This window comes from Somniosus microcephalus, chromosome 3 (assembly GCF_052327205.1).
Source record: "Somniosus microcephalus isolate GS21.2 chromosome 3, FLI_Smic_1.0, whole genome shotgun sequence".
In the NCBI taxonomy this organism is placed as follows: Eukaryota; Metazoa; Chordata; class Chondrichthyes; order Squaliformes; family Somniosidae; genus Somniosus; species Somniosus microcephalus.
This window is the reverse complement of record NC_140989.1, coordinates 244,828,847-244,856,648: the sequence shown is the minus strand read 5'-3', so window position 1 is coordinate 244,856,648 and position 27,802 is coordinate 244,828,847. Positions and strand designations below refer to the sequence as shown.

Here is a 27,802-nt window from a genome sequence, read left to right as displayed (position 1 = left end):
GAGGTGTCAGATGACAAGAAAGCGCCGGTATTGTTAAATTTAATGGGTGCAAAGACGTATGGCTTATGACGAAATCTAGTAACCCCAGCGAAGCCAGTGGAAAAGAGTTTTGGAGACATAGTGACGATACTACAGGAACATTTAAACCCCACACCGCTGCTGATAGCAGAAAGATTCAAGTTTCACAAACGGAACCAGCATAAGGATTAAAGCAATGCTGAATATTTAACAACTGCGCAAACTATCGAAACACTGCCAGTTTGGAACGGGACTGGCAGATACCTTAAGGGACAAGTTTGTGTGTGGGCTTCAAGGTGAAGGAACCCAGAAACGGCTTTTACCTGAAAAGGACCTTACGCTGGACAAGGCTTTCAGCATTACGGTATCATATGAAGCAGCAGCACGGGGCGCTGCAGAGATACAACAGAGACGGCAAGAATATGGCACAAATGAAATGTCATACAGAACAGAGAAGTGCTATCGCTGCGGCAGAACAACACGCGACCACAATGATTGCTGGTTCAAAGACAAAGTGTGCAGACAGTGTGGAAAAGTAGGACACATAGCACGAGTCTGCAGGTCGGGAAAGAAAACCAGCAATAAGAAATCTCCAAAAGAAAAGTACAAGAAGGTACATAAGGCGACGGAGAATAGTTCAGACGAACAAAAGAGTGATACAGACTCCGAAAGCAGGGAACTGAGTTGTCTGAAACTACATAATGTGATCACAACGGAGGATCACCGAACCATTTGGGTCACTCTCAAGATAGCAGGAGTCCAGGTAAAAATGGAATTGGACACAGGATCAGCCCTAACAGTCATAAACCGACGGGAATACGAGCGGCTATTCTCACACATACCCGTGAGAGACACAAAAATTATTTTGAAGACGTACACGGGGCAAAAAGTCTACCCCAAAGGAAAAATAAGGGTGACCGTTATATATAACGGTAAGGAAACACCAAAACTAGACCTGTATGTATTGCAAGATGGAGGACCACCATTACTGGGACGTGAATGGATCCGGAAAATACAGCTGGATTGGCATTCCATACAAGCACTGACTGGCTGACAAAAAGGATGACGACGTCACACCTGGGCGACTGTCAAAGATCCTAACCGACGCGCAAGAAGTGTTCCAGCAAGGACTCGGAACACTAAAAGGCATGACAGCAACAATTAAAATCGAAGAAAACGCAAGCCCAAAATTTTTTAAGGCCAGACCGGTACCTTATGCGATCCGCCCAGCTGTCGAAACAGAGCTGGAGAGTTTGGAACGTTCAGGAGTACTGTCCAAGGTAGACTGGAGCGAGTGGGCTACACCCATCGTCCCTGTGATGAAAAAGTCGTTGAGCAGCACGCCTGGGGAACCAAGGAAGGTTCGCATCTGTGGGGACTTTAAGGTAACAGTGAACCCAGTCCTTCACACCGTGCAATATCCACTTCTGCGGATTGAAGATATTTTTGCCTCGCTATCTGGAGGGAAACGCTTCACTAAGATTGATCTGGCCCAGGCGTATCTGCAAATGGAGGTAGAAGAAGCATCAAAAAAAATACCTCACAATCAACACCCATAAAGGTCTCTACCAATACAACCGGCTGGTATTCGGGGTAGCATCAGCTCCAGCTATTTGGCAAAGGGCAATGGAACAAGTCCTGCAAGGGATCCCAGGGACCCAGTGTTATTTGGACGACATCCTGGTCACTGGCGAAAATGACAGTGATCACCTTGCCAACCTGGAGCAGGTGCTCACTAGATTGAAGGAATATGGGCTCCGAGCTAACCGCCCCAAATGCGAGTTTTTAAAAAAACATCTCGTATTGTGGCCACGTTATCGATAAAGATGGGTTACATAAGTCCCCAGAAAAGATTGAGGCAGTAGTCAAGGCCCCAGCACCGGAAAACGTGTTACAACTGAGGTCATTCCTCGGGCTGGTAAACTACTACCATAAGTACTTGCCAAATTTGTCTACAATACTACACCCACTGAACACCCTATTGCAAACTGGAGTGCCATGGAAGTGGAGTGACGAATGTAAACGAGCTTTCCAGAAGAGCAAAACACTAATCACATCGAAAGAGGTATTGGCCCATTTCAACCCAGCACTACCAATTCGGTTGGCGTGTGATGCGTCACCCTACGGCATTGGAGCGGTGCTGTCGCACAAATTCTCGGACGGCTCAGAGAGGCCAATAGCCTTTGCGTCACGATCACTAACCTCAGCCGAGCGTAACTATGCCCAGATTGACAGGGAGGCCCTCAGCCTAGTGTGGGGAGTGAAAAAGTTCAATCACTATCTGCACGGGCAGAAATTCACCTTGCTGACTGACCACCAGCCTCTTGTCTCCATTTTTAATCCGAAGAAGGGCGTTCCGGTGATGACTGCGCAACGACTACAAAGATGGTCACTCTTTCTAGGGGCGCACCACTATGAGATTGAATATAAGGGCACGAAACAGCATGGAAATGCTGATGGGCTATCACGCCTGCCACTGCCTACTGCGGAGGAAGCACCAGCAGTGGATCCTGTCCAAATATTCCATTCGACTATAGTTGAATACCTACCGGTAACTAACGCTCGTATAGAAAAGGAGACCCGAAATGACCAGACACTGTCTCGGGTATATGATTTGACAGTGAAGGGATGGCCAGCACATGGCGACTCACTGTTGCCAGCATTCTCGACAAGAAGAGAACAGCTGTCAGTGTGCCGGGGGACCTTGATGTGTGGATCCCGAGTGGTAATTCCACCCAAGTTAAGGGATAGAGTGCTCAGTGAGCTTCATGAGGGTCATCTGGGAGGGGTAAAAATGAAAAGCCTTGCCAGGGCTTATGTGTGGTGGCTGGGAATCAATAAACAAATCGAGGACCTGACCAAGAGCTGCTCAGGATGCCAGAAAGTCCAAAATGCACCACCACATGCCCCTCTACACCCATGGGAGTGGCCCTCAGCTCCATGGCAACGGGTGCATATTGATTTTGCTGGTCCATTCATGGACTCAATGTTTCTAATAGCCGTGGATGCGCGCTCGAAATGGCCTGAGGTCATCAAAATGTCCTCCACCACCACGGAGAAAACTATTGCAGTCCTACGGACCATTTTTGCCAGGAACGGCTTGCCAGAACAGATTTGCGCCGATAACGGACCACAGTTTGTGTCCGAAGTGTTCCGGAGGTTTATGCAGAAGAATGGGGTAAGGCATTACACATCCGCCCCGTATCATCCAGCCACAAATGGATTGGCTGAGAGGTTCGTTCAAACCTTTAAGAAGGCAATAAAGGCTATGTACAATGACAACATTCCGCTGCAGCATAAGGTGGACAATTTCCTGTTCGCCTACCGGAATGCGACACATGCAGTCACCAACCAGGCCCGGCCATGATGTTCTTTAACCGAAGGTTAAGATCTCGCCTGGATTTGCTCAGACCAAACGTACGAAGAGATGTTGAGAGTAAGCAATTCCAGCACATCCATGAGAAGCCAACAAGGAGCTTCAATGTAGGGCAACCAGTCTTGGCCCGTGACTACCGAACAGAAAAATGGCAGCCAGGAACGATATGCACACGGCAGGGCCCACTAATGTACACAGTGGACGTTGGGGAGAGCATCGTGAGACGCCATGCTGACCAGATCCTAGAGTCACAGGAACAAGTCAACCCCATGCCTTGCCCATACGTACCTGGTGAGGAACCCGACGTACAGGTCGCATCTACCCCAGAAACAGTAGCATCGGAAGGTGATGACCCAACTGACGACAGGGTGCCAGAATCGCCTCCGCACCAAGAGCGAGACACTCGGGAAAGGCGCTATCCAGAAAGGATCAGGAAGCCTCCCGAAAGACTGAATATATAAATGGACTATTTTCAGCTAACGTATGTTAAGTGTTAATTGTAATTCGTTTGATATTTAATTGTTAAATGAGTGTTATGGTACTGTTAATCTAAAAGGGGAGGAATTGTAATGTATAGACCTTTAAGGGGGGGAACTACTTTTTACAGCTCATGTATACTGTAGTACTGGCAGTGACCACACCTGTATATAGCACTGAGTAGTAATCTGTACGGTCAGTTCCAGAGTGAGCCACGTTGAGTAAACACCTGTTGTACTGTTCTCCTGCAGTCTGTGTCTTACTACTGATGGACACAAGAAAGAGGTTAGCCACTTGTCAGAGTTTTCAGTCTCTGCCCTGCTCTTGTAGACACGGTGTTGATATGGTGCATCTAGTTCAGTTTTTGGTCAATGGTGATCCCCAAGATGTTGGTGAGAGAGTTGACAATGGAAGTGCTGTTGAGAAGTCATGGGGAGATGACTAGGTTTCCTCTTCGATACGATAATGACCCGGCACTTGTACAATGTGAATATTATCTGTCACTTATCAACCCTGCCTGGATATCATCCAGCTCCTGCTGTAGGCTGGCATGGGCTGCTAATTATTGGAAGAGTTGTGAATGGAACTGAACACAATGAAATAGTCAGTGAGCGACTTCACTCCTGACCTATGACAGAGGGGAGGGCTGATCCTAACAGGGATAGGTGGCATCTTCCTGTGCAAGTGCAGGAGATACAGCACCTGCCCTTTTACCTCCTCCCCGCCGTCCAGGGCCCCAAACATTAACAGTGATTTACTTGTACTTTCAATTTAGTATACTGTATTTGCTGCTCATGATGCGGTCTCCTCCACATTGGAGACCAAACGCGGATTAGGTGACCACTTTGCGGAACACCTCTGTTCAGTCTGTAAGGGGGACCCCGAGCATCTGGTCGCCTGTCATTTTAATTCTCTGCCCCCCATTTCCACTCTGACCTCTGTCCTTGGCCTCCTACACCGTTCCAAAGAAGCTCAATGTAAGCTCAGGGAACTTTCCGTTAGGCACTTTTACAGCCTCCTGGACTCAACATCGAGTTTAACAATTTCAGGTCATAACCGCTACCCCCATTTTTTCGGACGACAGCTGTTGCTGATGATTCTGATATTCCCATTTACAGATCCTCTAGACCCATCTTTTGTTTCTTTACTTGCCCCCTTACCATCTCCTTTCATCTTGCACCATCATCCCTTGTCATTGAATATTTCCTGCCTTCCACCCTATCACAGACTTTCCCTTTTGTTCTTTCCTCTCTTCTCCTCCCCCTTTTCCCTGCTCCTACACTTGCTTAAAACCTGTTACATCTGTAACTTCTTCCAGTTCTGACGAAAGGTCATCGACTTGAAACATTCATTCTGTTTCTCTCGCCACAGTTGTTGCCTGACCTGCTGAGTATTTCCAGCATTTCCTGTTTTTATATCGGATTTCCAGCATCCACAGTATTTTGCTTTTGTATTGGGGATAGGTGGCGAGATAGTTTAGTGCCCACTCAATTCATCTTTGACTAATTTTGATTTCTCACTGTTTTTTCTTTTCCAACAGTAGAAAAAAAGAAAGAGGCCATTACGGAATCTGCAGGGAAGCAACAAAAGAAAAAAATAGGTAATGATCAGTGGAGTATATCATAGTGAAATTATTCGCTTCAAGAGCATTTTTCTGTTATAGCTTGTGTGCAAATAGTGCCTTTCACGCGAAACCAAGACCGCTCATCAGCTGGGTTTTAATATCTCAACAAACTTATCATTTAACTATTTATAAAATAGATATTCAAGTAGTCGTGTCAAATGAGCATTGCAGTTTGAAATGGGGGGAGTAACAAATGCTTTAACATTGCTCATTTTGGTCTGGCCATCATCTGCCAGTTTTGGCCCCCTTCACTTCCCCGTCTTTGTTTTACTTGAAATCCGATTTCACTTCCGCCATTCTTTCCTTTCTCCCCCCGTAATAAATACAGAATTTGACACTGTCACAGTTTTGTAAAGAACTCGGTCAAAATTAATACTGTACTGTATTGCCACGAGATGGCCACCATTGCTTTAGTGTATGTGAGAATGGACAGTTTTGTTTTTTCAAGAATTAGTTGAGACTTTCTTTGATCCAGGGTGATCAGGGGCATTGAGTTTTAAAATGCTAATTTTTGTGCTATACTGAAATAGCATCATAACAGTTTCTCAAATGGAGTTGCTTTTGAAGTATGGATCAGTTGTTTAAAACATAGCTCATTGTTTGATTTTCTGGGATTAATGTGGCCACGTTTCAGCTCATTGCCCCACTGTCTTGTCAATTGTGAATGGTCTGTACACTCATTGTAGATGGCTGCGAAGGACAATACCTCAGAAGATAAAAGGAAAATATGAAACAAAAAGTAAGGTTCTGCAGTAGGGAGAGCCCCTGAGAGACTTTACTTCAATTCAGTAGAAGGAGGTCATTATCAAAGCATTGTGTGGGAATTTGGCAGGGGGTGGGTGGTGGGGGGAGAGGGGGGTGGAAAAAGGATATTGAAGCACTGGAGAAAGTGCAGAAAGACTAACAAGGTTAAACAATGATTCCTGAATTGAGATGATGTAGTCATCGGGAAAGATTGAACAGTCTGGGTTCTTTTATTCTGGAAAAGAGAAGAGTTAGAGGTCTTTAAAACTATGAAGGGGTTTGATGAGGTGGACGTGGAGAAACTGTTTCCACTTGTGGGGTGAGTCCAGGACAAGGTGGCATGAATATAAGATATCCACTAACAGATCAAATAAAGAATTTAGGAGGAATTTCTTTACACACTGTGGTGAAAACATGGAACTTGATCTTACATGGAGGAGTTGCAGTAGATGGCATTGGTGCATTTAAGGGGAGGCTTAATGCATACATGAGAGAGAAGGGAATAGTGATGTAGGGACAGGGTTGGAAGAGATGATGATAGTGGGAGGAGGCTTGTGTATGTTCTGTTTCTTTGCAATAGATTTAATAATGTATAATTGGAAGATTATTTTGCCAGGACTGCTTATCACAGAATCACAGAAACCCCACAGTGCAGATAGAGGCCATTTCGGCCCATCGAGCCTGCACCGACACATATCCCACCCGATCCCCGTAACCCCTACACCAACACATATCCCACCCTATCCCCGTAACCCCACGTATTTAATCCCCCTAACACTAAGGGTCAATTTATCATAGCCAATCAACCTAACCCGCACATCTTTGGACTGTGGGAGGAAACCGGAGCACCCGGAGAAAACCCACGCAAACACGGGGAGAATGTGCAAACTCCACACAGACAGTCGCCCCAGGCCGGATTCGAACCCGGGTCTCTGGCGCTGTGAGGCAACAGTGCTAACCACTATGCCACCGTGCTGCCCTTGTTGCCTAAAGAAAGTCTGAAGCTTGATAAAAGGGTAAATTAGCAAAATATGGACTGTTTCTAGATTGCAAGTGCAGTTATTGTGCTGTATAGTATTTTCTGTGTTTCAGTAAAATGCTTAACTGTAAATAAGTTTGGTACTTTTAGCCTGTACCAATCTGACACGGAGTGTCACCTATGATGCCCTTGTGCCCAGAAAAAACCTTTGTTCTTTCCCATTTCAGTCGATTCCCCCTGGTATGGCCCCCATCTCTGCTCCCTCAAGTTCAAGCAGTGCAGATTTGAGTATATCTGATGCACAACTGGTTTAGCCATCCATCACCAGATCTGGTTGGACTACAACAAGCAATATTGAGCCTCGCTCTCCTCTGTTAAAACCGTCCACTAATCCAGAATCATCCTGGAGAGCAGTGGTATCCCAGGCTTATTTTCTGCACTAGCAACAGCCTCCTTGAATCCCTCTCCATCACCTTCAATAAGAAGTGTGAGGAGCTCATGGACTTCTTTGTCACTAAGATTAAGACCATATGTTCAGCTGCCTTTGCTGTTCCACTGACTTTGGCTTCTTGTGCATTCTTTCCCCCACCCCCTTCATCCAACCATTGACAGCCGGTATCTTCAGCCATCTTGGCACAACCCTCTGGAAGTACCTCCCAAAACACCTCAACTTCTGCATCTTCCTCTCCTCCTTCAAGACCCTCCTTGAAACCCACTTCTTTGACCAAGCTTTTGGTCATCTTTAGCTCTAGAAAGCGCCCTGGGATGTGCTTTTTCTGCATTATAGGTGCTATATAAATGCAAGTTGTTGAGTGTGGTATTTTCTGCTTTTGAAAGACCGATTGGGATTCCTACACAAGTTCCAGTGTGTAGTATTACTGCTAAGTAGGATAATTATTACCCAGGGCTACCTATATTATGACATGGACTACTTGATCACAAAGGGCACAGCTTGGTTATGGGGAGTCAGATATAACTTTTTAAAGAAAAATTCTGTTTTAAAAAGCTTCAACCCTAGCATTTTTCTCTCCCCTCTTGCTCCCAGTCTCTTGTTCAAGATAGATGTCTTCTGCAATATTTTCCTGTGACTAAATGTACAGGCAAAGGCTAGAAAAAGGCTTTGTTTGCAGTGTTATTTGAAAGTGCTTATATTTTCCAATATACCAAATGTTATGCATTTCCACTGTTAAATTGATGATGTGCTATTCCGGGCAGTTCTGTCAATTCTTATGTTAATGCCACCCTTGGATGGTTAACCATACCTTGCATCACAGCAAACTAGGGAATATTTTGTTTTTCTCTGTGCACTGCTCAGAATTGATTCTCTTACAATTAAACAATTAAAGTTTTTTTTTAATTGGGGAGAAGAAGATTGTAATTCATATTAATGGAACGCAGCTGTTTTCTTGTATATAAGTTATCTTGTATGATCTTGAGACTGCTTGGAGAATACCTCACAGCTTGAACTGGTTGCTCCAATGACGCAACCAAGTTGAACTGCTGAGTTTTTCCAGCATTTTCTGTTGTTATTGCAGTTTTTATTGACTAGGTTGGTTCCAGAGTCCCTTTTGTTAAAAAAAAAAGCGAGCCAATTTCACGCCAAATGGGGGATTAACCTTTTAATTCATGTAGGTGCCAAACTGAAAAGGAAGGGAAGATGAACTGTTTGAACTTTATCCCTACACTTCTGCTTTGTCTTCCCAGGAAAAAGGCAGTTTCCATACACGGGCTGAATCTCCTATAAAGCGAAACCAGCACATGTACGCCTGCCACGCTAGAACATAGTGTGCCTGGGATTAACAGCTACTCTTCTTTTGTAATGTCAGCAGCCAGAGATATTGAGATATTGTGGTTGTTCGTCACATCCTCCTGTGTTTCCAAAGGCATTAAACCTTATACTGTCAGACCAATATTTATTATAGGCTAAAACTAATACACATGTTTCCAAATATATTAATACACAGAAGAAGTAAAACACTTAAAGGTACTAAAACTATAATATTTACAACAAAAATGGAATCTGTCTGCAAGGGGTTAAGATAATCCTTTTTTAGAAGGTATTTCTTAAAATTCTTGGTATGTGACAGGACTCTTGGATGAAAGTCTTTTGTAGACCTGCAAGGTCCAAAGTTTTATATGGATGATGCAAATGATCAACCCAGACCCCAGGATGATTGACAAGCATACAGTGATTGCATACAGTGGCTGGAATTTTGTGAAGTGAGAACGGGTGAGTTGGAGGCGTGGGGGGGAAGTGAAAGTTGTGCAAATCTGAACCTCGACCCCAGCCTGCCTCCAACCCGCCCACATTCACCTTCCACTCAGGCAGGACGGGGGGGGTGGGTTGCCAACCCACTGCCAGGAAGTGGGTTGGCAATTTGCATATTATAATGAGGCCTGAAGTCTCTACTTTAACCTGGTTTTACTGCAGGCAGCCGGGGATCCTGGGGCTCGGGAATATGCGTGCCGGGAAACCCGACCTTCCGGGTTTCCCGTCATCTCCCGGGTCTTGGCAAAATCCAGCCCAGTATGTTTACCCAGGAGCTATTGATGCTTTGAGCAAGTAAACTATCTAAGACAAAGCCTTTGTATGGTGACTAATTTACAACCTGACTTGTTCCCTTGGTCTGCACGCCTCCATTTTGAAATTGGGAACTAGAAGATGGTTTTAATTATAACTGTAGCTATTTCACAACTGTGTCACATAATATAGTTATCTCCCTGTTGTCACAGTAATAATACAATGGAGTATTTTCCAGTGATTAGCTGTCTAGCCTGCAATCTTGAAAAACAACTGACATAGAAAACAGAGAATTGAATCAACTGCAAAGGGTTGCTTTCATCAAAAAGAAAATGTAATTCTACCAATTGGGCTGTACAGTCTTAACATACTGCTGATAAGCTGTAATAAATATATGCTTGCAAGCTACTACTGCACTAATGTCCCTTTTGGTAGATGCCCTCTTTCAGTAACTTTTACTTAACATACAGCCGATCACATGGTTCCTACCACATTGTAGCAAGTAGTGGTTTTGATAACATTTGCGTGTTGCAAGGTAAGTTTCTTCTAAAATGGATGCCTTAAACATTGAAAACTGACACCACATTTTGCCCTGTTTTATGTGTGTGTAGTGTCTTGCTGTGGAATAGCATTGTTTTTGTAAACTCCACACCTGGCAGATGTGGCTTTGTGAAGGTGAATATTATAAAACCGGATATGAAGTGATTTAATTTGGGAAGGGGCAAACAAAAATGTATTTGCATCATTTTAAGGGGTAAACTTAACTTTATTAACATTATTTTCAGAGAGACAAGAGGAAAAACTGAAAAATAATAATCGGGACCTCTCAATGGTAAGTAAATCTTGTTTCTAAGGTACAACATTTTGAGAATGCCGATTCAACAAAAAATGGGGTGGTTTCTGTTGGGGAAAACTCATTAAGCAGAACGACGATAGTTGTACTTTTTACTTGGTTACTGCCACTTTACTGATATTTACAAATATGCCTCGAGTCATTGAGGGAAGTGAAAGTCAGTATAATTGTACTTTCTGGCGTCATCTCTTCAGGCAGTAGTGAAATTACAGCTGTATTTTAACATGTAACATCCTACAAGTAAAAGCATAATATGGATTCAGGCATAGTGTTCCTACATAGAAGAACTTACCATTTACTCTTGTACTCCATTCCCTGATCAACATGGATCCATCTCCAAAGTGAGTAATATATAGTTGTTCCTTAGAAATTACTTGTTTGTTAATTTTCATACTCCTTGTGCTAGGTGCGAATGAAGTCTATGTTTGCTATTGGATTCTGCTTCACTGCTTTGATGGGCATGTTTAATTCCATGTGAGTACACCTAAAGCAATATCCTGCGTTCATGAGTTTTTATCATTTGTGATTATGTACAGAATCTTTCTTTAAATCTGTGTATGAATATTGAAACTGGGATTCTTACAAGATAACCCAAATGTGTGGCTGGGTATTTTCCACAACTGGCAGCCTAGGTATTGCAGAACGTTACTATAGAACTCAATTTCAATTTTAATCTTAATCCGTATTAATCAATATTTTCTTTGCAAAGTTAACTTGCAGCAAGGTATCAAACATGGTCTTTTAGCATTAATTCTGTAACTTGGATGACTATAAAGATATATGATATTCACAAAGGTGTTTGCAGATTAGGGAGGCCATTTAATCCAATTAATTTGTCCTTCCATTTAAAAAAAAAACTTGAATGAAATAGATTAATTGTGCTTTTGCCTCTTTTTTAATAGACATCAGCACTATGAGCCAAATGAGACAGGACTGCTAACTCCGGAGGTACCAAGAGGTTTCATGGTGCCTCCAGAGTAGCCAACATCTGCTGCCATTTTCTTCTCCCTGGGAGCAGGCATCCTGAGTGCTCAGCCTGCCTGTGAAGCCCAGTGATGCAGGTCTGCATGGCCCTACCTCAGCCACATGGCCAGGCCAGGCAACCAGAACAAATGTTGCAAATATGTCACTTTCTAACACTGCAATGGCAAGTTTGCAAATATGACTTTCAAACACCTACTCGAAGTGGTTCAGTAACGTAAATACATTGTAATTGATGTATAGAAACAGTTCAGTCTCTGCCAGTGAGTCGGCCTCAGTGACGTGTTTTCAGCTAGTCATTTGCATTGCATCTCGCAGGAGATTATATAAATGGAGGGAGGGTGGTTTGGGGTTGATGGTGCACATAGGTTACACCATGTCAGCATGGGACAGGCTTAATAGAGTAGTTGGTCTTTTCCTGTCCTTTTTTCATATGTTCGCATACCTAATGCCCCTGTGTCCCAGTGGTTCAAGTCTTTTTCTCTTTCAAGAAATAAAGAATATGCTGGATCTTTGGGAATTCATTCTTAGAATCTTGAATTTGACTTTGTATCAAACATACTGTGGCTTAATACCAAAAGCCATTCTGTGCCAAACAGTCAGATGTCGTGAAACATGATGCAAGGATGCAAAAATAAATAGGTGGCTGCTACCACAAAGCATAGGATGGTATGGGCTGTGACTTTCTCCATGACTATCATACTTTGTTAATTATTGCATATGGCAGATGTTGCTTTCATTCTCTGTTCTTTGAAAGAGTTGTGGGTTGGGGAAGCAAAGAGCTGGCACAGAAACGATGGGCCGATTGGCTGCCTCCTGTGCTGTATGATTCTAAATGTGGGAAAGAAGAGCACGTAGTTCACTGTACCATGTTCCTGCATTTTTCGACCATGAAAAGTCAAAACAGCTTTAAAAACTTATGGCAATCGGCATTAACACCACTGTGTGTTTTAGGTTTAGGTCACTGGACTCAAAGTGCACATCTTAAGATCTGGGGAAGAACTTCCTTCTGGTTGGCAAGCCTGGGGTTGGTTGGCCTACTATATGGGGCTGCTGAAGAAACTACTATTTATATATTTGCATTTATCAATAGATCAATATCAAATTCTATATAACATCTTGTATGATTTAATTCTGCTATTGATAAAGTGGGAAAATTTGGGGAATAAAGTTCTGTTCCATGTGAAATAGTTGTTGCATTTGAACACGTGGGTGCTGTAGAACCATTGTGTTAACAGTGTCGTGGGAAATAACTGTTTCTAAGTGTTGTGCCACACGCCTTTGAACCGTAACTTTTACTGAGCTATATACGGAGCAGCTGCATGATTCCTGTTGCAAAGGAAGTATTTTGCAATTGGGAAATAACTCAAACAAGAAATACCATTATAGACATGGAAATAGTTGGTGAGAAAATTGTATCAAAACATCCACTTCCAGTCAAACCCTCTGGCACCTTGAAAAAGCAGCCAATGAAGGGGGAATGCTTGGTAATTGTAATATGCCTTTTTGAGTTAAATAGAGTCCAGTGACCTAAATCTAAAACACAGTGGTGTTAATACCAATTGCCATAAGCTTTTAAAGCTGTTTTTACTTTTCATGATCAAAGAATGCAGGAACACGGTACAGTGAGCTACGTGCTCTTCTTTCCCACATTTAGAATCATATAGTACAGAAGGAGGCCATTCAGCCCATCGTGCCTGTGCCGGCTCTTTGAAAGAGCTATCCAATTAGTCCCACTTCCCTGCTCTTTCCCCATAGCCCTGCATTTTTTTCCTTTTTCCAAGAATATATCCATTTCTCTTTTGAAAGTTACTATTGAATCTGCTTCCACCACCCTTTCAGGCAGTGCATTCCAGATCATAGCAACTCGCTGCGTAAAAATTTTTTCTCCTCATCTCCGCTCTGGTTCTTTAGCCAATTATCTTAAATCTGTGTCCTCTTTAAAACCTATGCAATACATATTGGCTGCAAACCTAACATTCTGTGAACACGTAGACCAGATCAAACTGTTTGGCTAATGTTCATGTGCGAAATACTGATGACATGACGTCAGCAACAAGTGGATGCATGCCACAAAACATTCACTGATTCCTTCTACAGCCAATGTGTTATAATGTCATGAACACCCAATCTGGAAGAGCACATTTACCAGAGCACTAATGACCAGTGGTAATTGTGAAGACCATTTAAAAAAAAAAAAAAATGGAAGTCTTATCGACTGCTGGCTTACAAATCTGCTAAGTTTATTTTGGGTTGCTGCTGGCTGCATGGGACCTGCACAGTGGGAGCTGGTGGTATCCGATCAGTATAAAAGCAACTTAAGTTTCAAATTGACAAATGCAGTACGGTAGCACAGTGGTTATGTTGCTGGACTAGTAATCCAGAGACCTGGACGAATGATCTGGAGACATGAATTAAAATCCCACCATCGCAGCTGGGGAATTTAATTTTTTAAAATTAAATAAATAGCTGGTAATGGTGACCATGGAACTACCAGATTGTCGTAAAAATCCACCTGGTTCACTAATGTCCTTTAGGGAAGAAAACTTGCCTTCCTTGCCCGGTCTGTCCTATATGTGACTCCGGACCAACAGCCATGTGGTTGACTCTTAATTGTCCCTCTGAAATGGCCTAGAGACGCTCAGTTATATCAAAGGGCAATTAGTCAAAAAATGCTGGCATTGTCAGCGATGCCCACATCCCATGAATGAATACATTTTTTAAAGAGCGGCCCACATGAGTCTCCAATAGATATTCTCTCTTTCTCATTGCCCCATCTTCTAGGTCAGAAAACCAGAGGATACAGATTTAAGATAATTAGCAAATGAGCCAGAGGGGAGATGAGGAGAATTTGTTTGAAAGGGTGGTGGAAGCAGATTCAATTGTAACTTTCAAAAGGGAATTGGATAAACACTTGAGGGGAGAAAATTGCAGGGCAATGGGGAAAGAGCAGGGGAGTGGGACTACAGGAAACTTTTTTTATCCGGGACCGGCGTGGTGCCGGTTGATCAAAAAGTCCGGCTTACAGAGGTATACTTACTAAGGTACGAGAGCCCCGTACACGGCCACAGATCCAGGCGTCCCTGTTGCATGGCAACAGGTGCAGGAACCCCGGTTACACGGCCACAGATCCAGGCGTCCCTGTTGCATGGCAACAGGTGCAGGAACCCCGGTTACACGGCCACAGATCCAGGCGTCCCTGTTGCATGGCAACAGGTGCAGGAACCCCAGTTACACGGCCACAGATCCAGGAACCCCGGTTACACGGCCACTAATATGAAGTAAAACTTACCTGAACCTACTCCTGAATTTTGCCGGTTAACAGAGATTTCCGGTTATTTAGGTGCCGGTAAAAAGAGAGTTTCCTGTAATTGGATAGCTTTCAAAGAGTTGGCACAGGCACGGTTAGCTGAATGGCCTCCTCCTGTGCTGTATGATTCTAGGATTCTAAATATGAGATCAATTTATAGATGCACACCACAGTATCACACAGTGGCGACCCGAAGGTGCTGTAATGCTAGCTCCATTAATCTTATCTCACTGAAGCCCATTAGAAGAAAAGGACATTTGGCACATTGAAGCTCATCCCCGTTCCCCAGGGCTATCTACACTTTGACTTGTTGGCCAAATGTGCTCCTTGAGTCTTGGAAACCTAGCCCATGAAGCTCGGGCAACTCGATTCCAATTGGTGCTTCTCTTCATTTCTTGCAGATTTGTTGTAGTTGAATTTTGTTGGCCTGGAGGTTTGAAAAGGGCAGTTCTGAGTGCTGTTGCCTCACTGGTATATAAATCCTAAATGAGAACACCAAGATCTATTGGTATCAGTAACTAGAGATATATGCAAATCATGTGGTTGAGAGGTTCCACAGTGTACACTTAAGTGGCTCTCAAAATCTGGGGCTTGAAAACTCCTGCTCTACTATAACTGCAGTGATTTTAGTAAATCCCAAGTGGAAAATGGTAGAAATTTAAAAAAAATCTTAGTCGGCCCCCATAGTGTTTAATAATAGGCTTATGCAAATAAGCTATCCTGCTATTGTTACATATGCATGTCCTTACAAATGAACCACTAATATCATGTTAGATGTGATTGAAAACTTCCCTTTTAAGCATTTTTATAGTAGCTGTTGTTGTGATGTCTGATCATAAAGCGTTTGAGCCCATATACCACAAGGATAAAATCCTATATTTGCAAGAACCTAATTGAGTAGGAACGCCATGTGAAAGACACCTGCACAGCAATATTGTGCCGGTCAGGGAAATAGAACTGTGTATGTGGAAGAAAGAGTCTGTGATATATTAAACAAGGTAGATGCAGAGAAGATGTTTCCCCTCGTGGGGGAATCTAGAATTAGGAGGCATAGTTTCAGAATAAGGGGTGGCCCATTTAAAACTGAGATGAGGAGGAATTTCTTCTCTGAGGGTCGTAAATCTGTGGAATTCTCTGCCCCAGAGAGCTGTGGAGGCTGGGTCATTGAATATATTTAAGGTGGAGATAGACAGATTTTTGAACAATAAGGGAGTGGTGGGTTATGGGGAGCGGGCAGGGAAATGGAGCTGAGCCCAAGATCAGATCAGCCATGATCTCATTAAATGGCCTACTCCTGCTCCGATTTCTTATGTTCATAAATGGTATTTAATGCCCACAAGAGTTTTGGTTCCAGTAAATCTGAGATTAAATATTTGCTTTAGAAAGTGTTGAAAGCTTGAGACTGGATTCCCTTCAAATTTATTTGGTGTTTTTTCTAGATACTTGTCCTATCTTCATAGAATCATAGAATAGTACAGCACAGAAGGAGGCCATTCGGCCCATCGAATCTGTGCCGGCTCTTTCGAAGAGCAATCCAGCTAGTCCCACTCCCTGCTTTTTCCCCATATCATGGCAAATTTTTCTCAGTCAAGTATTTATCCAATTCCTTTTGAAGTCTACTATTGAATCTGTTTCCACCACCCTATCAGTGCATTCCAAATCCTAACCACTTGTGTAAAGAAAAAGGTTTTTCCTCATGTTGCCTCTGATTCTTTTGCCAATCACCTTAAATCTGTGCCCTCTCGTTATCAACCCGTCAGCCATTGGAAACAGTTGCTCTTTATTTACTCTAAACCCTTTGTGATTTTAAACACCTCAATCAAATCTCCTTCTCATTTTAACGCAAGATATTCAGAATTCATCTTCATATGCATAGTGTTATCTCTATTTTAAAAGCCATTTCTTGATTCTTTCAAAGTTGCTGATTTTGTATGTTTCATGTGCTGCACACCATTGACTTTCACTCTACTCTTCCCTTCCCATCGTTTCTGCTCCTTCCTCCTCCCCACCCCTGTATTCTGATTTTATAATGGGCAGGAATAAGAGCAGAGGACAATAGTGTAAGTAAAAGAATCTGACATTTATGGTGTGTTTTTTATTTCTTCAGGAAGTCACAAAGCACTTCACAGCCGAGTTTTTATTTTAAAAAAACTTTTGTTTAACATCATCTCTCACCTTTTGAGTGCTGATTCTTGCTGGGTGACATTTTCATTAGTGTTAATTTTACCATGGGAGTCATCACAGCTGAGCCTGCTGTCCTTGCTCAACCACACACATGCAGTTCCCAGCAGCGATCACTGGTTAGCCATCACTAGAAACCCGGACTGGTTTTCTTTTTCCCTTTCTCTAAGCCCAGAGGCACTAAGTGCAAACTGAGATCAATTAACTCGATATAAACTTGGATCAAGAAAAGGGATCTTCCTTGTCTGTACAGCTCAGTTACACAACAAGTAGTGCCTTTACCAACAGCCGTCGGGGGGGGGGGGTGGTGTTGCTGGTTCAAAACTAAACCCCTCCTTATTCTGAACCACATGATGTCAGCCTTGTTTTTTTTAAATTAGTTGTTATGGGATGTGGGCGTCGCTGGCAATGCCAGCATTTATTGCCCATCCATAATTGCTCTTGAGAAGGTGGTGGTGAGCTGCCTTCTTGAACCGCTGCAGTCCGTGTGGTGAAGGTACTCCCACAGTGCTGTTAGGGAGGGAGTTCCAGGATTTTGACCCAGCGACGATGAAGGATCGGCGATATATTTCTAAGTCAGGATGGTGTGTAACTTGCAGGTGATGGTGTTCCCATGCACCTGCTGCTGCCCTTGTCCTTCTAGGTGGTAGAGGTCGTGGGTTTAGGAGGTGCTGTTGAAGAAGCCTTGGCGAGTTGCTGCAGTGCATCTTGTAGATGGTATACACTGCAGCCACGGTACGCTGGTGGTGGAGGGAGTGAATGTTTAAGGTGGTGGATGGGGTGCCAATCAAGCGGGTTGCTTTGTCCTGGATGGTGTTTAGCTTCTTGAGTGTTGTTGAAGCTGCACTCATCCAGGCAAGTGGAGAGTATTCCATCACACTCCTTACTTGTGCCTTCTAGATGGTGGAAAGGCTTTGGGGAGTCAGGAGGTGAGACACTCGCCGCAGAATACCTAGTCTCTGACCTACTCTTTTTGCCACAGTATTTATGTGGCTGGTCCAGTTAAGTTTCTGGTCAATGGTGACCCCCAGGATGTTGATGGTGGGGAATTCGGCGATAGTAATGCCGTTGAATGTCAAGGGGCGATGGTTAGACTGTCGCTTGTTGGAGATAGTCATTGCCTGGCACTTGTGTGGCGCAAATGTTACCTGCCACTTATCAGCCCAAGCCTAAACGTTGTCCAGGTCTTGTTGCATGGGGGCATGGACTGCTTCATTATCTGAGGAGTTGTGAATGGCACTGAACACTGCAGTCATCAGCGAACATCCCCATTTCTGACCTTATGTTGGAGGCAAGGTTTTTGATGAAGCAGCTGAAGATGGTTGGGCCTAGGACACTGCCCTGAGGAACTCCTGCAGTGATGTCCTGGGGCTGTGATGTTTGACCAGCCACCACAACCATCTTCCTTTGTGCTAGGTATGACTTCAGCCAGTGGAGAGTTTTCCCCCCCGATTCCCATTGACTTCAGTTTTACTAGGGCTCTTTGATGCCACAACCAGTCAAATGCTGCCTTAATGTCAAGGGCAGTCACTTTCATCTCACCTCGGGAATTCAGCTCTGTTGTCCATGTTTGGACCAAGGCTGTAATGAGGTCGGGAGCCGAGTGGTCCTGGCGGAACACAACTGGGCATCAGTGAGCAGGTTATTGGTGAGTAAGTGCCGCTTGATAGCACTGTCGATGACCCCTTCCATCACTTTTCTGATAATTGAAAGTAGACTGATGGAGTGGTAATTGGCTGGATTGGATTTGTCCTGCTTTTTGTGGACAGGACATACCTGGGCAGTTTTCCACATTGTTGGATAGATGCTAGTGTTGTAGCTGTACTGGAACAGTTTGGCTAGAGGCGCAGCTAGTTCTGGAGCACAAGTCTTCAGTACGACAGCCGGGATGTTGTCGGGGCAAACAGCCTTTGCTGTATCCAGTGTGCTCAGCCGTTTCTTAATATCATGTGGAGTGAATCAAATTAGCTGAAGACTGGCTTCTGTGATGGTGGGGACCTCAGGAGGAGGCCGATATGGATCATTCGCTCGGCACTTCTGGCTGAAGATGGTTGCAAACGCTTCAGCCTTGTCTTTTGCACTCGCGTGCTGGGCTCCACCATCATTGAGGATGGGGATATTCATGGAGCCTCCTCCTCCCGTTAGTTGTTTAATGGTCCACCACCATTCACGACTGGACTTGTAACATTGCTTTACTATGTGATGCTCTCTAAGACTCACTGGGGGAGAAATTCGGTTGGTAGCGCCAGGGCTTAGCGCCTAAAGAGGCCGAGGAGCGGGGGGCTAAGCAGCTAGCGGCCGGGCGCCGCAAGGCGAGCGCCTCGTCCCATATTGAGTGGGCTCTTAGCGCCGGCGCAAAAACTTAACGCCTGCTCACGGGCGCAGGCTGATCATGACGTCATTTCAGTGTGCAACGCCTTTTTGGCGCCCCAGACCGGAAATTGAGTGGCGCCCGCCTCCGTTCCGCCTGGCGCTAATAGTGACAGCTCACTGGAACGTTCCCTAGGCACTCTCGGGCTAGGGGGGCGCTCTTTAAAGGGGACTGCACTGTTATCAAAGCGTCAGCCATTTTGAGAGCGCAACTTGTTGGTTGGTTTGAGAGAGTTGCAGAGCTGCAGTGGGAGAGCCTTATTGCCATTCAGCCAGCGGACCGTCAGCCCTGTGAACATTACCTTGCTGCTGGTGAGACATTACAACCTTTACCTTCGCTCTTATTATGGGGGCTGCTCTGGCGGGGAACGTCCTGTTGGTCGACCATGTTAAGAGGGCACAGAGACAGAGGGAGAGAGGGCCAGGAGTGGCCAGACGGAGGAGGGCCAACAGACGTCGCCACACCAGACCTTACGCGGCGAGGGTTTTCAGGCAACAGTTCTCCTACCACAACATGTCGGAGGAGCAGTGTGTCAGAAGGCTGCGATTCCACAAGGAGGTGGTGACTGAGCTGTGCCACCTGCTTCAGGATGATTTGCAGCCGAAGATACGGTGCAGGACCCCTCTGTCGGTGGCCGTAAAGGTTACTGTAGCCCTGAATTTCTTTGCCAGCGGCTCGTTTCAGGTAGCAACTGGGGACATTGCTAACATTTCCCAGTTTGCGGTGCATTGCTGCATCCGCCAAGTTACAGATGCCCTATATAAAAGGAGGCGGCAATTCATCTCGTTCCCTTTGACACCGGAGAAGCAGCGGGAGCGCGCACAGGGCTTCGTGGCAATAGCTGACTTCCCCATGGTGCAGGGCGCCATTGACTGTACGCACGTGGCTTTGCGCGCGCCTGTACAGAATCCCGAGGAGTTCTGCAACCGCAAGGGGTTCCACTCGCTCAATGTACAGCTGGTCTGTGACCACCGGCAGCTGATCCTCGCGGTCGACGCACAATACCCTGGCAGCAGCCACAACGCTTTCATCCTGCGTCAGACCTCAGTGGCAGACTTTTTCGAGGCCCCGGCTCACCCACGAGGCTGGCTTCTCGGAGACAAGGGCTATCCTCTGTGCCTCTGGCTTATGACCCCGCTCCGTTCGCCCAGCACCCCGGCAGAGGAGCAGTACAACGCCAGCCATCAGGCGACGCAGAACATTGTGGAGCACACAATCGGTGTGCTCAAGCAGCGGTTCCGCTGTCTCGACCATTCGGGGGGCACCCTGCAGTACTCGTCGGAGCGACTCGCCCATGTCGTCGTTGTCTGCTGTATGCTCCACAACCTCGCCATCCAACGCACCCAGCCAATGCCAGCCGACCTTGAAGGACCAGCAGAGGAGGAGGAGGACGGGAGTGTTCCAGAAACTGGAAGGGCTGTCCGTCAGAGGCTCATAAGGGGTTGGTTCTAGGCCCCTCTGACGGAATGCTTGGTGTCATTGGGAGAGAACCGTCTGGGTCACCCAAGGCCTATGAAGGCCAGAATGATTGTAAATAGTATAGATGGCCATTGTCAATAAAACCTTTTCTTTATTTTCAATAATGTGCTTCCTTCCAACATGGCAAAGCAATGGCAACCGAAAGCATAACTAACGAAATAACACATAACTGTCTCGCAAACCCGCCAGACTACCCAAAACATTACTAACATTCACAGCAGGTGTATATGGCCTTGAATTCTACAAGTAAGACGTCTCAGCAGCTCCCTCTACTCTTGACCCCTTGATGGTGATCTACTTCTCTTACGAGATCGGCCCCTTCCCTCCCTGCAGCTTCTCCGTAATTGGACCCCAGTGGCTGCATCAAGGCTGGGGGACGCCTGCTGAGTGTCTGAAAGTGCAGAAGCCCCTGAGGGACGGCGTGGACGACCTCTGGGCTTGGAGGGCCCGGATGCTGACTGCTCCAACTGTGCATGGGTGGAAGCAGTCTGTCCTGCAGATGGTGGCAGCTGCAGTGGAGACGTCCCAGCGGTGGCATCAGGAATGCTGACATCCTGAGAGCGGACACCTGCTCCGTGGTCAGCCGACACACTGGCACTCTGACGGGGCAGCACCACAGCATGCGCCCCAATCAGCTGGTCCACAGATTGACGGCCTGCTGTGGTGCTGCAAGGGCCCCGGGTAATCCTGCCTGATCCATCGAGGGTGGCAGCAGACAGTGCTCGCGTGGCCTCAATCTGCGTCTGCATGGGGCCAGCGAGTGACTGCGTGGCAGCACTCAGCACTTGCATGGCAGGTGTCAGGGCTTCGGTGAAGCCCTGGACAGTCCTTTCCACTGCTTCGGTGAAGCCCTGGACAGTCCTTTCCAGGGCTGACCCGAAGCCGTGGACAGTTCTTTCCAGTGATGCCCCGAAGTCCTGGACAGTCCTTTCCAGTGCTGCCCGAAAGTCCTGCGCACTCCTTGCCTGTGCTGCCCCGAAGTCTTGGACACTCCTTGCCAGTGTCTCGACGGATTCAGGCATCCTTGCCACTGCAGCCATCAGCTCAGTGTGCCTGAGCTGAGCCTGGGCACTCATTTCAGCGAGGGACCGCACCTCTTCCGCGCTCTGTGCAGCAGTCATCGTGGCCTGACTCGCCCTCCGGGGAGACGGCCCCCGAGCTTCCCTACCCCCCTTGCGTTGCTGCAGCCTGCTGGTTCCTGGAACTGGTTCCTCATCAGAGCCACCGCCGCCCCCACCCCCCCTTGCTCCCCTCCAGTGAAGTACTATCCCCAGTCTCCAGATGGGCTGGCTCGCCTGAGGCTGGCACGGATGTTCCGGCTTCCTCCTGCTGGTCACCTCCAGAGTCAGTGGCACTGGCAGCTTGAGGGCCTGTCTCCCGAGCTGGTGATGCAGCATCTGAAAGCAGGGAGGTTGAAGAGTGGCTTTAGCGCAAGGACAGGGTGGCAGCAAGGGATGCAAGATTGCTGCAATGCTTTGACATGGGTTCAGAGTGAAAAGCATGCTGGTGGGGGGAACAAGTGGAAGGCGACAGATCAAAAAGGTGATGACCTTACCATCGCTGTGCACAATGGGGTCGGCAGCTCCAGTGGTGACAGGTCCAGTCATCCGGCCTCCAACAATCTGGTGAACTCTCTCCTCGAGGTACGTGAGGGTCTGGAGGTGAGGACGTCTTCCTCCGGTCCGAAGCTGCTCTTTGCGGTTCCTGGCCAGCTTGGCCTGCAGGAGAAAGGACGGGAAGTGATGAAACATGATGCACTGAACTGTCATCTCATGCCCCCCATGGTGGAATAGCCCTTACATGATGCCCTGAGCTGTCATCTTATGGCCCCCATGGTGGAATAGCCCTTACATGATGCCCTGAGTTGTCATCTCATGCCCCCCATGGTGGAATAGCCCTTACATGATGCCCTGAGTTGTCATCTCATGCCCCCCATGGTGGAATAGCCCTTACATCATGCCCTGAGTTGTCATCTCATGCCCCCCATGGTGGACTAGCCCATACATGATACCCTGAGTTTAATGTGCATGTGTGATCCCAGAAAGGGCCATGGGTGCTTGCTGACAGATGGCCAATGGGGCATCGCGCACCCTCTGGCCATAAAGTCAGGTGCAGATGGAGGGATGAAGAAGATTGCCGAAACACCACTCACCCTAACGACCCGAGTGAGGTCGTTGAATTTCTTCCTGCATTGCACAGGGCTCCTGGTCACCACGCTGTTGGAGTTGACCTTTTGAGAAACTTTCCTCCAAGCTCTGCGGTATTCCTTCTGATTAGGCCTCCTGCCATTGTCGGGGTACAGCACAGCTCGCCGGCGCTCCACTGCGCCTACCAAAGCATCCAATGCCCCATTGGTAAAGCGCTCCGCTCTCTGCCTCACGCTCTCCATCTTCTCAAAGTTTGTAACGCCACAGAATGCCCAGCGCCGAATTTGAGGCCTACAAGGCGCAGAGTGTGGCTGCTGATCCTTACTGACCCACCCCTTTAAGAGCTGGCCGGCGCCTGAAAGTCTCGTGGTCATCGATTATTGACAGCACCTGCGCTGCGCCCGCCCGCCCCGATATTGAGTAGTGCCGCCAGGTTAGCGCCATAGGAGTCCCGTGTAACGCCTGATTCTGCGCCGCAATCACCTTTAGGGGCGCTGCAACCCAATATCGCGCAAGGTGGCGAAGTTGCGTCTGGCTATAAAATTTGCGCAGCGCCAATTCTAACGCCCCAAGCGGGGCTATACCCAATTTCTAGGCCACTATCTCTAGATTTTTTTTGGAGATATATAAATGAAGCTCTCTGACTTTTAAATGATTGTAATAACCAAGCACTCTTACATAGAAACATAGAAGATAGGAGCAGGAGTAGGCCATTCGGCCCCTCGAGCCTGCTCCGCCATTCAATGCGATCATGGCTGATCATCCAAATTCAGTACCCTGTCCCTGCTTTCTCCCCATACCCCTTGATCCCTTTAGCCTTAAGAAATATATCCAACTCCTTCTTGAATATATTTAATGTATTGGCCTCTACTGCCTTCTGTGGTAGAGAATTCCACAGGTTCACCATTCTCTGGGTGAAGAAATTCCTCCTCATTTCTGTCCTAAATGGCCTACCCCTTATCCTTAGACTGTGACCCATGGTTCTGGAATCCCCGACCATCGGGAACATCCTTCCTGCATCTAGTCTGTCCAGTCCTGTCAGAATTTTATAAGTTTCAATGAGATCCCCTCTCATTCTTCTAAAGTCCAGCGAGTACAAGCCCTATCGTCCCAATCTCTCCTCATGCGTCATTCCTGCCATCCCAGGTATCAGCCTGGTGAATCTTCGCTGAACTCCTTCCATGGCAAGAACATCCTTCCTCAGATAAGGCGACCAAAACTACACACAATACTCCAGATGTGGTCTCACCAAGGCCCTGTACAACTGCAGCAAGACATCCTTGTTCCTGTACTCAAACCCTCTCGCTACGAAGGCCAACATACCATTTGCCTTCTTAACCGCCTGCTGCACCTGCATGCTTACCTTCAGCGACTGGTACACAAGGACACACAGGTCTCGTTGCACTTCCCCTTCTCCCAATCTATTGCCATTCAGATAATAATCTCCCTTCCTGTTTTTGCCACCAAAGTGGATAACCTCACATTTACCCACGTTATATTGCATCTGCCATGCTTTTGCCAATCACCCAACCTGTCCAAATCATCCTGGAGTTTCTCGGCATCCTCCTCACAGCACACACGTCCACCCAGCTTTGTGTCATCTGCAAACTTGGAGATATTACATCTAGTTCCCTTGTCTAGATCATTAATATATATTGTGAATAGCTGGGGTCCTAGGACCGATCCCTGCGGTACCCCACTAGTCACTGCCTGCCACTCGGAAAAAGACCCGTTTATTCCAACTCTTTGCTTTCTGTCTGCCAACCAGTTCTCTATCCAAGTCAATACCTTGCCCCCAATCCCATGTGCCTTAACTTTACACGCTAATCTCTTATGCAGGACCTTATCGAAAGCCTTCTGAAAGTCCAAATACACCACATCCACTGGTTCTCCCTTATCTATTTTACCAGTTACATCCTGAAAAAATTCCAGTAGATTAGTCGAGCATGATTTACCTTTTGTAAATCCATGTTGACTTTGTCCGATCCTGTCACTGTTTTCCAAGTGCTCTGCTATTACATCTTTTATAATGGACTCTAGCATTTCCCCCACTACTGATGTCAGGCTTACCGGTCTGTAATTCCCCGTTTTCTCTCTACCACCTTTTTTGAATAGTGGGGTAACATTAGCTACCCTCCAATCCATGGGTACTGTTCCAGATTCCATCGAATGCTGGAAGATGATCAGCAAAGCATCAACTATTTCTAGGGCCACTTCCTTAAGTACCCTAGGATGTAGATGATCAAGCCCTGGGGATTTATCGGCCTTCAATCCCATCAATTTCCCTAACACCATTTCCCTACAAATACTGATTTCTTTCAGTTCCTCCCTTTCATCAGACCCTATGTTCCCCAACATCTCTGGGAGGTTATTTGTATCCTCCTTTGTGAAGACAGAACCAAAGTATGTATTTAATTGGTCGGTCATTTCTTTGTTCCCCATTATAAATTCCCCTGATTCTGACTGCAAGGGACCTACGCTTGACTTCACCAATCTTTTTCTCTTCACATATCTATAAAAGCTTTTACAGTCAGTTTTTATGTTCCCTGCAAGCTTACTCTCATTCTATTTTCCCTTTCTTAATTAATCCCTTTGTCCTCCTTTGTTGAATCCTAAACTGCGCCCAATCCTCAGGTTTACTGCTTTTTCTGGCCAATTTATATGTCCTCTCCTTGGATCTTATGCTATCCCTAATTTCCCTTGTTAGCCACGGTTGAGTCGCCTTTTTGGTTTTATTTTTATGCTAAACTGGGATGAACAAATTCTGTAGTTCATCCATGCGGTCTTTGAATGTTTGCCATTGCCTAATCAATCCTACCCAACTCGCGCCTCAGACCATCGTAGTTTCCTTTATTTAAATTTAGGACCCTAGTCTCTGAGTCGATTACTTCATTCTCCATCTTAATGAAGAATTCGATCATATTATGATCGCTCCGACCCAAGGGGCCTCGTACAACAAGATTGCTAATTAATCCTTTCTCGTTACATAATACCCAGTCTAAGATGGCCTGATCTCTGGTTGGTTCCTCGACATATTGATCCAGGAAACCATCCTGTAAACACTTCAGGAATTCCTCCTCCACAGTATTGTTACTAATTTGGTTAGCCCAATCTACATGTAGATTAAAGTCACCCATGATGACTGCTGTGCCCTTATTGTACGCTTCTCTAATTTCCCTTTTAATGCCATCCCCAACCTCCGCATTACTGTTTGGAGGTCTATATACCACTCCCACTAATGTTTTCTGCCCCTTGGTATTTCTCAGTTCTACCCATACAGATTCCACATCATCAGAGCTAATATCCTTCCTTACAATTGTGTTAATCCCTTTAACCAGCAATGCTACCCCACCTCCCTTTCCTTTTTGCCTATCTTTCCTGAATATTGAATACCCCTGGATGTTGAGTTCCCAGCCTTGGCCACCCTGGAGCCATGTCTCCGTAATCCCAATCAAATCATATTTGTTTACCTCTATTTGCGCAGCTAATTCATCCACCTTATTACAAATGCTCCTCGCATTAAGACACAAAGCCTTCAGGCTTGTTTTTTTAACGCTCTTAGACCTATTAGAATTATTATTTACTGTGGCCATGTTTGATTTAAACCGTTGATTTCTCTGACTGCCACTTTTGTTTTTCTCCTTCCTATCTTTTGCTTTTATCCTTGTTTCCCTTTCCTCTGTCCCCCTGCTCAGGTTCCCAACCCCCTGCCATTTTAGTTTAAACCCTCCCCCAGAACACTAGCAAACACTCCCGCTAGGACATTGGTCCCGGCCCTGCCCAGGTGCAAACCGTCCGGTTTGAACTGGTCCCACCTCCCCCAGAACCGGTTCCAATGTCCCAGGAATTTGAATCCCTCCCCCTTGCACCATTCCTCTAGCCATGTATTCATCTGAAATATCCTTCTATTTCTACTCTGACTAGCACGTGGCACTGGTAGCAATCCTAAGATTACTACCTTTGAGGTCCTATTTTTAAATTTACCTCCTAACTCCCTATATTCCGCTTTTAGGCCCTCATCCCGCTTTTTACCTATATCGTTGGTACCTATATGCACCACGACAACTGGCTGTTCACCCTGCCCTTCCAAGATGTTCTGCAGCCGCTCTGAGACATCCTTGACCCTTGCACCAGGGAGGCAACACACCATCCTGGAGTCTCGTTTGCGGCCGCAGAAATGCCTATCTATTCCCCTTAGAATAGAATCCCCTATTACTATAGCTCTACCCCTCTTTTTCCTCCCGTCCTGTGCAGCAGAGCCACCCCTGGTGCCAGGAAGTTGGCTGCTGCTGCCTTCCTCTGATAAGCCATCTCCCCCAACAGTACTCAAAGTGGTGTATCTGTTTGAGAGGGGGATGTCCACAGGGGGCCCCTGCACTACCTGCCTGTGCCTAGTACTCTGTCTGTTGGTCACCCATTCCCTTTCTGCCTGTCCAACCTTTGCCTGCGGTGTGACCAACTGATTAAACGTGCTATTCACGACGTCCTCAGCCTCGCGAAAGATCCAGTATGAATCCAATCGCAGCTCCAGCGCCGCAGTGCGGTCTGCCAGTAGCTGCAGCTGGATACACTTCCTGCACACATAGTTGTCAGGGACACAGGAAGTGTCCCTGAGTTCCCACATAGCGCAGGAGGAGCATACCACGGCACCGGGCTGTCCTGCCATGACTTACTCTTTAATTAATTGCAATTAAATAAATCAAATCAATCCCACCAATTACACTACAGTTAAATGGTATAT

The 27,802-nt window shown here is 46.2% G+C and overlaps 1 protein-coding gene across 1 annotated transcript in view; it reads left to right on the top strand.

The window, feature by feature from the left end:
* LOC147121790 (calcium load-activated calcium channel) overlaps positions 1-27,802 on the top strand; it is a 47,651-nt gene that overhangs the window by 15,518 nt on the left and 4,331 nt on the right. Inside the window, exons 3-5 of the mRNA XM_085982299.1 lie at positions 5,412-5,471; positions 10,525-10,571; positions 10,999-11,066. Of these exons, the coding sequence (XP_085838425.1) occupies positions 5,412-5,471; positions 10,525-10,571; positions 10,999-11,066 (175 nt within the window). The remainder of the gene's footprint in view (positions 1-5,411; positions 5,472-10,524; positions 10,572-10,998; positions 11,067-27,802) is intronic.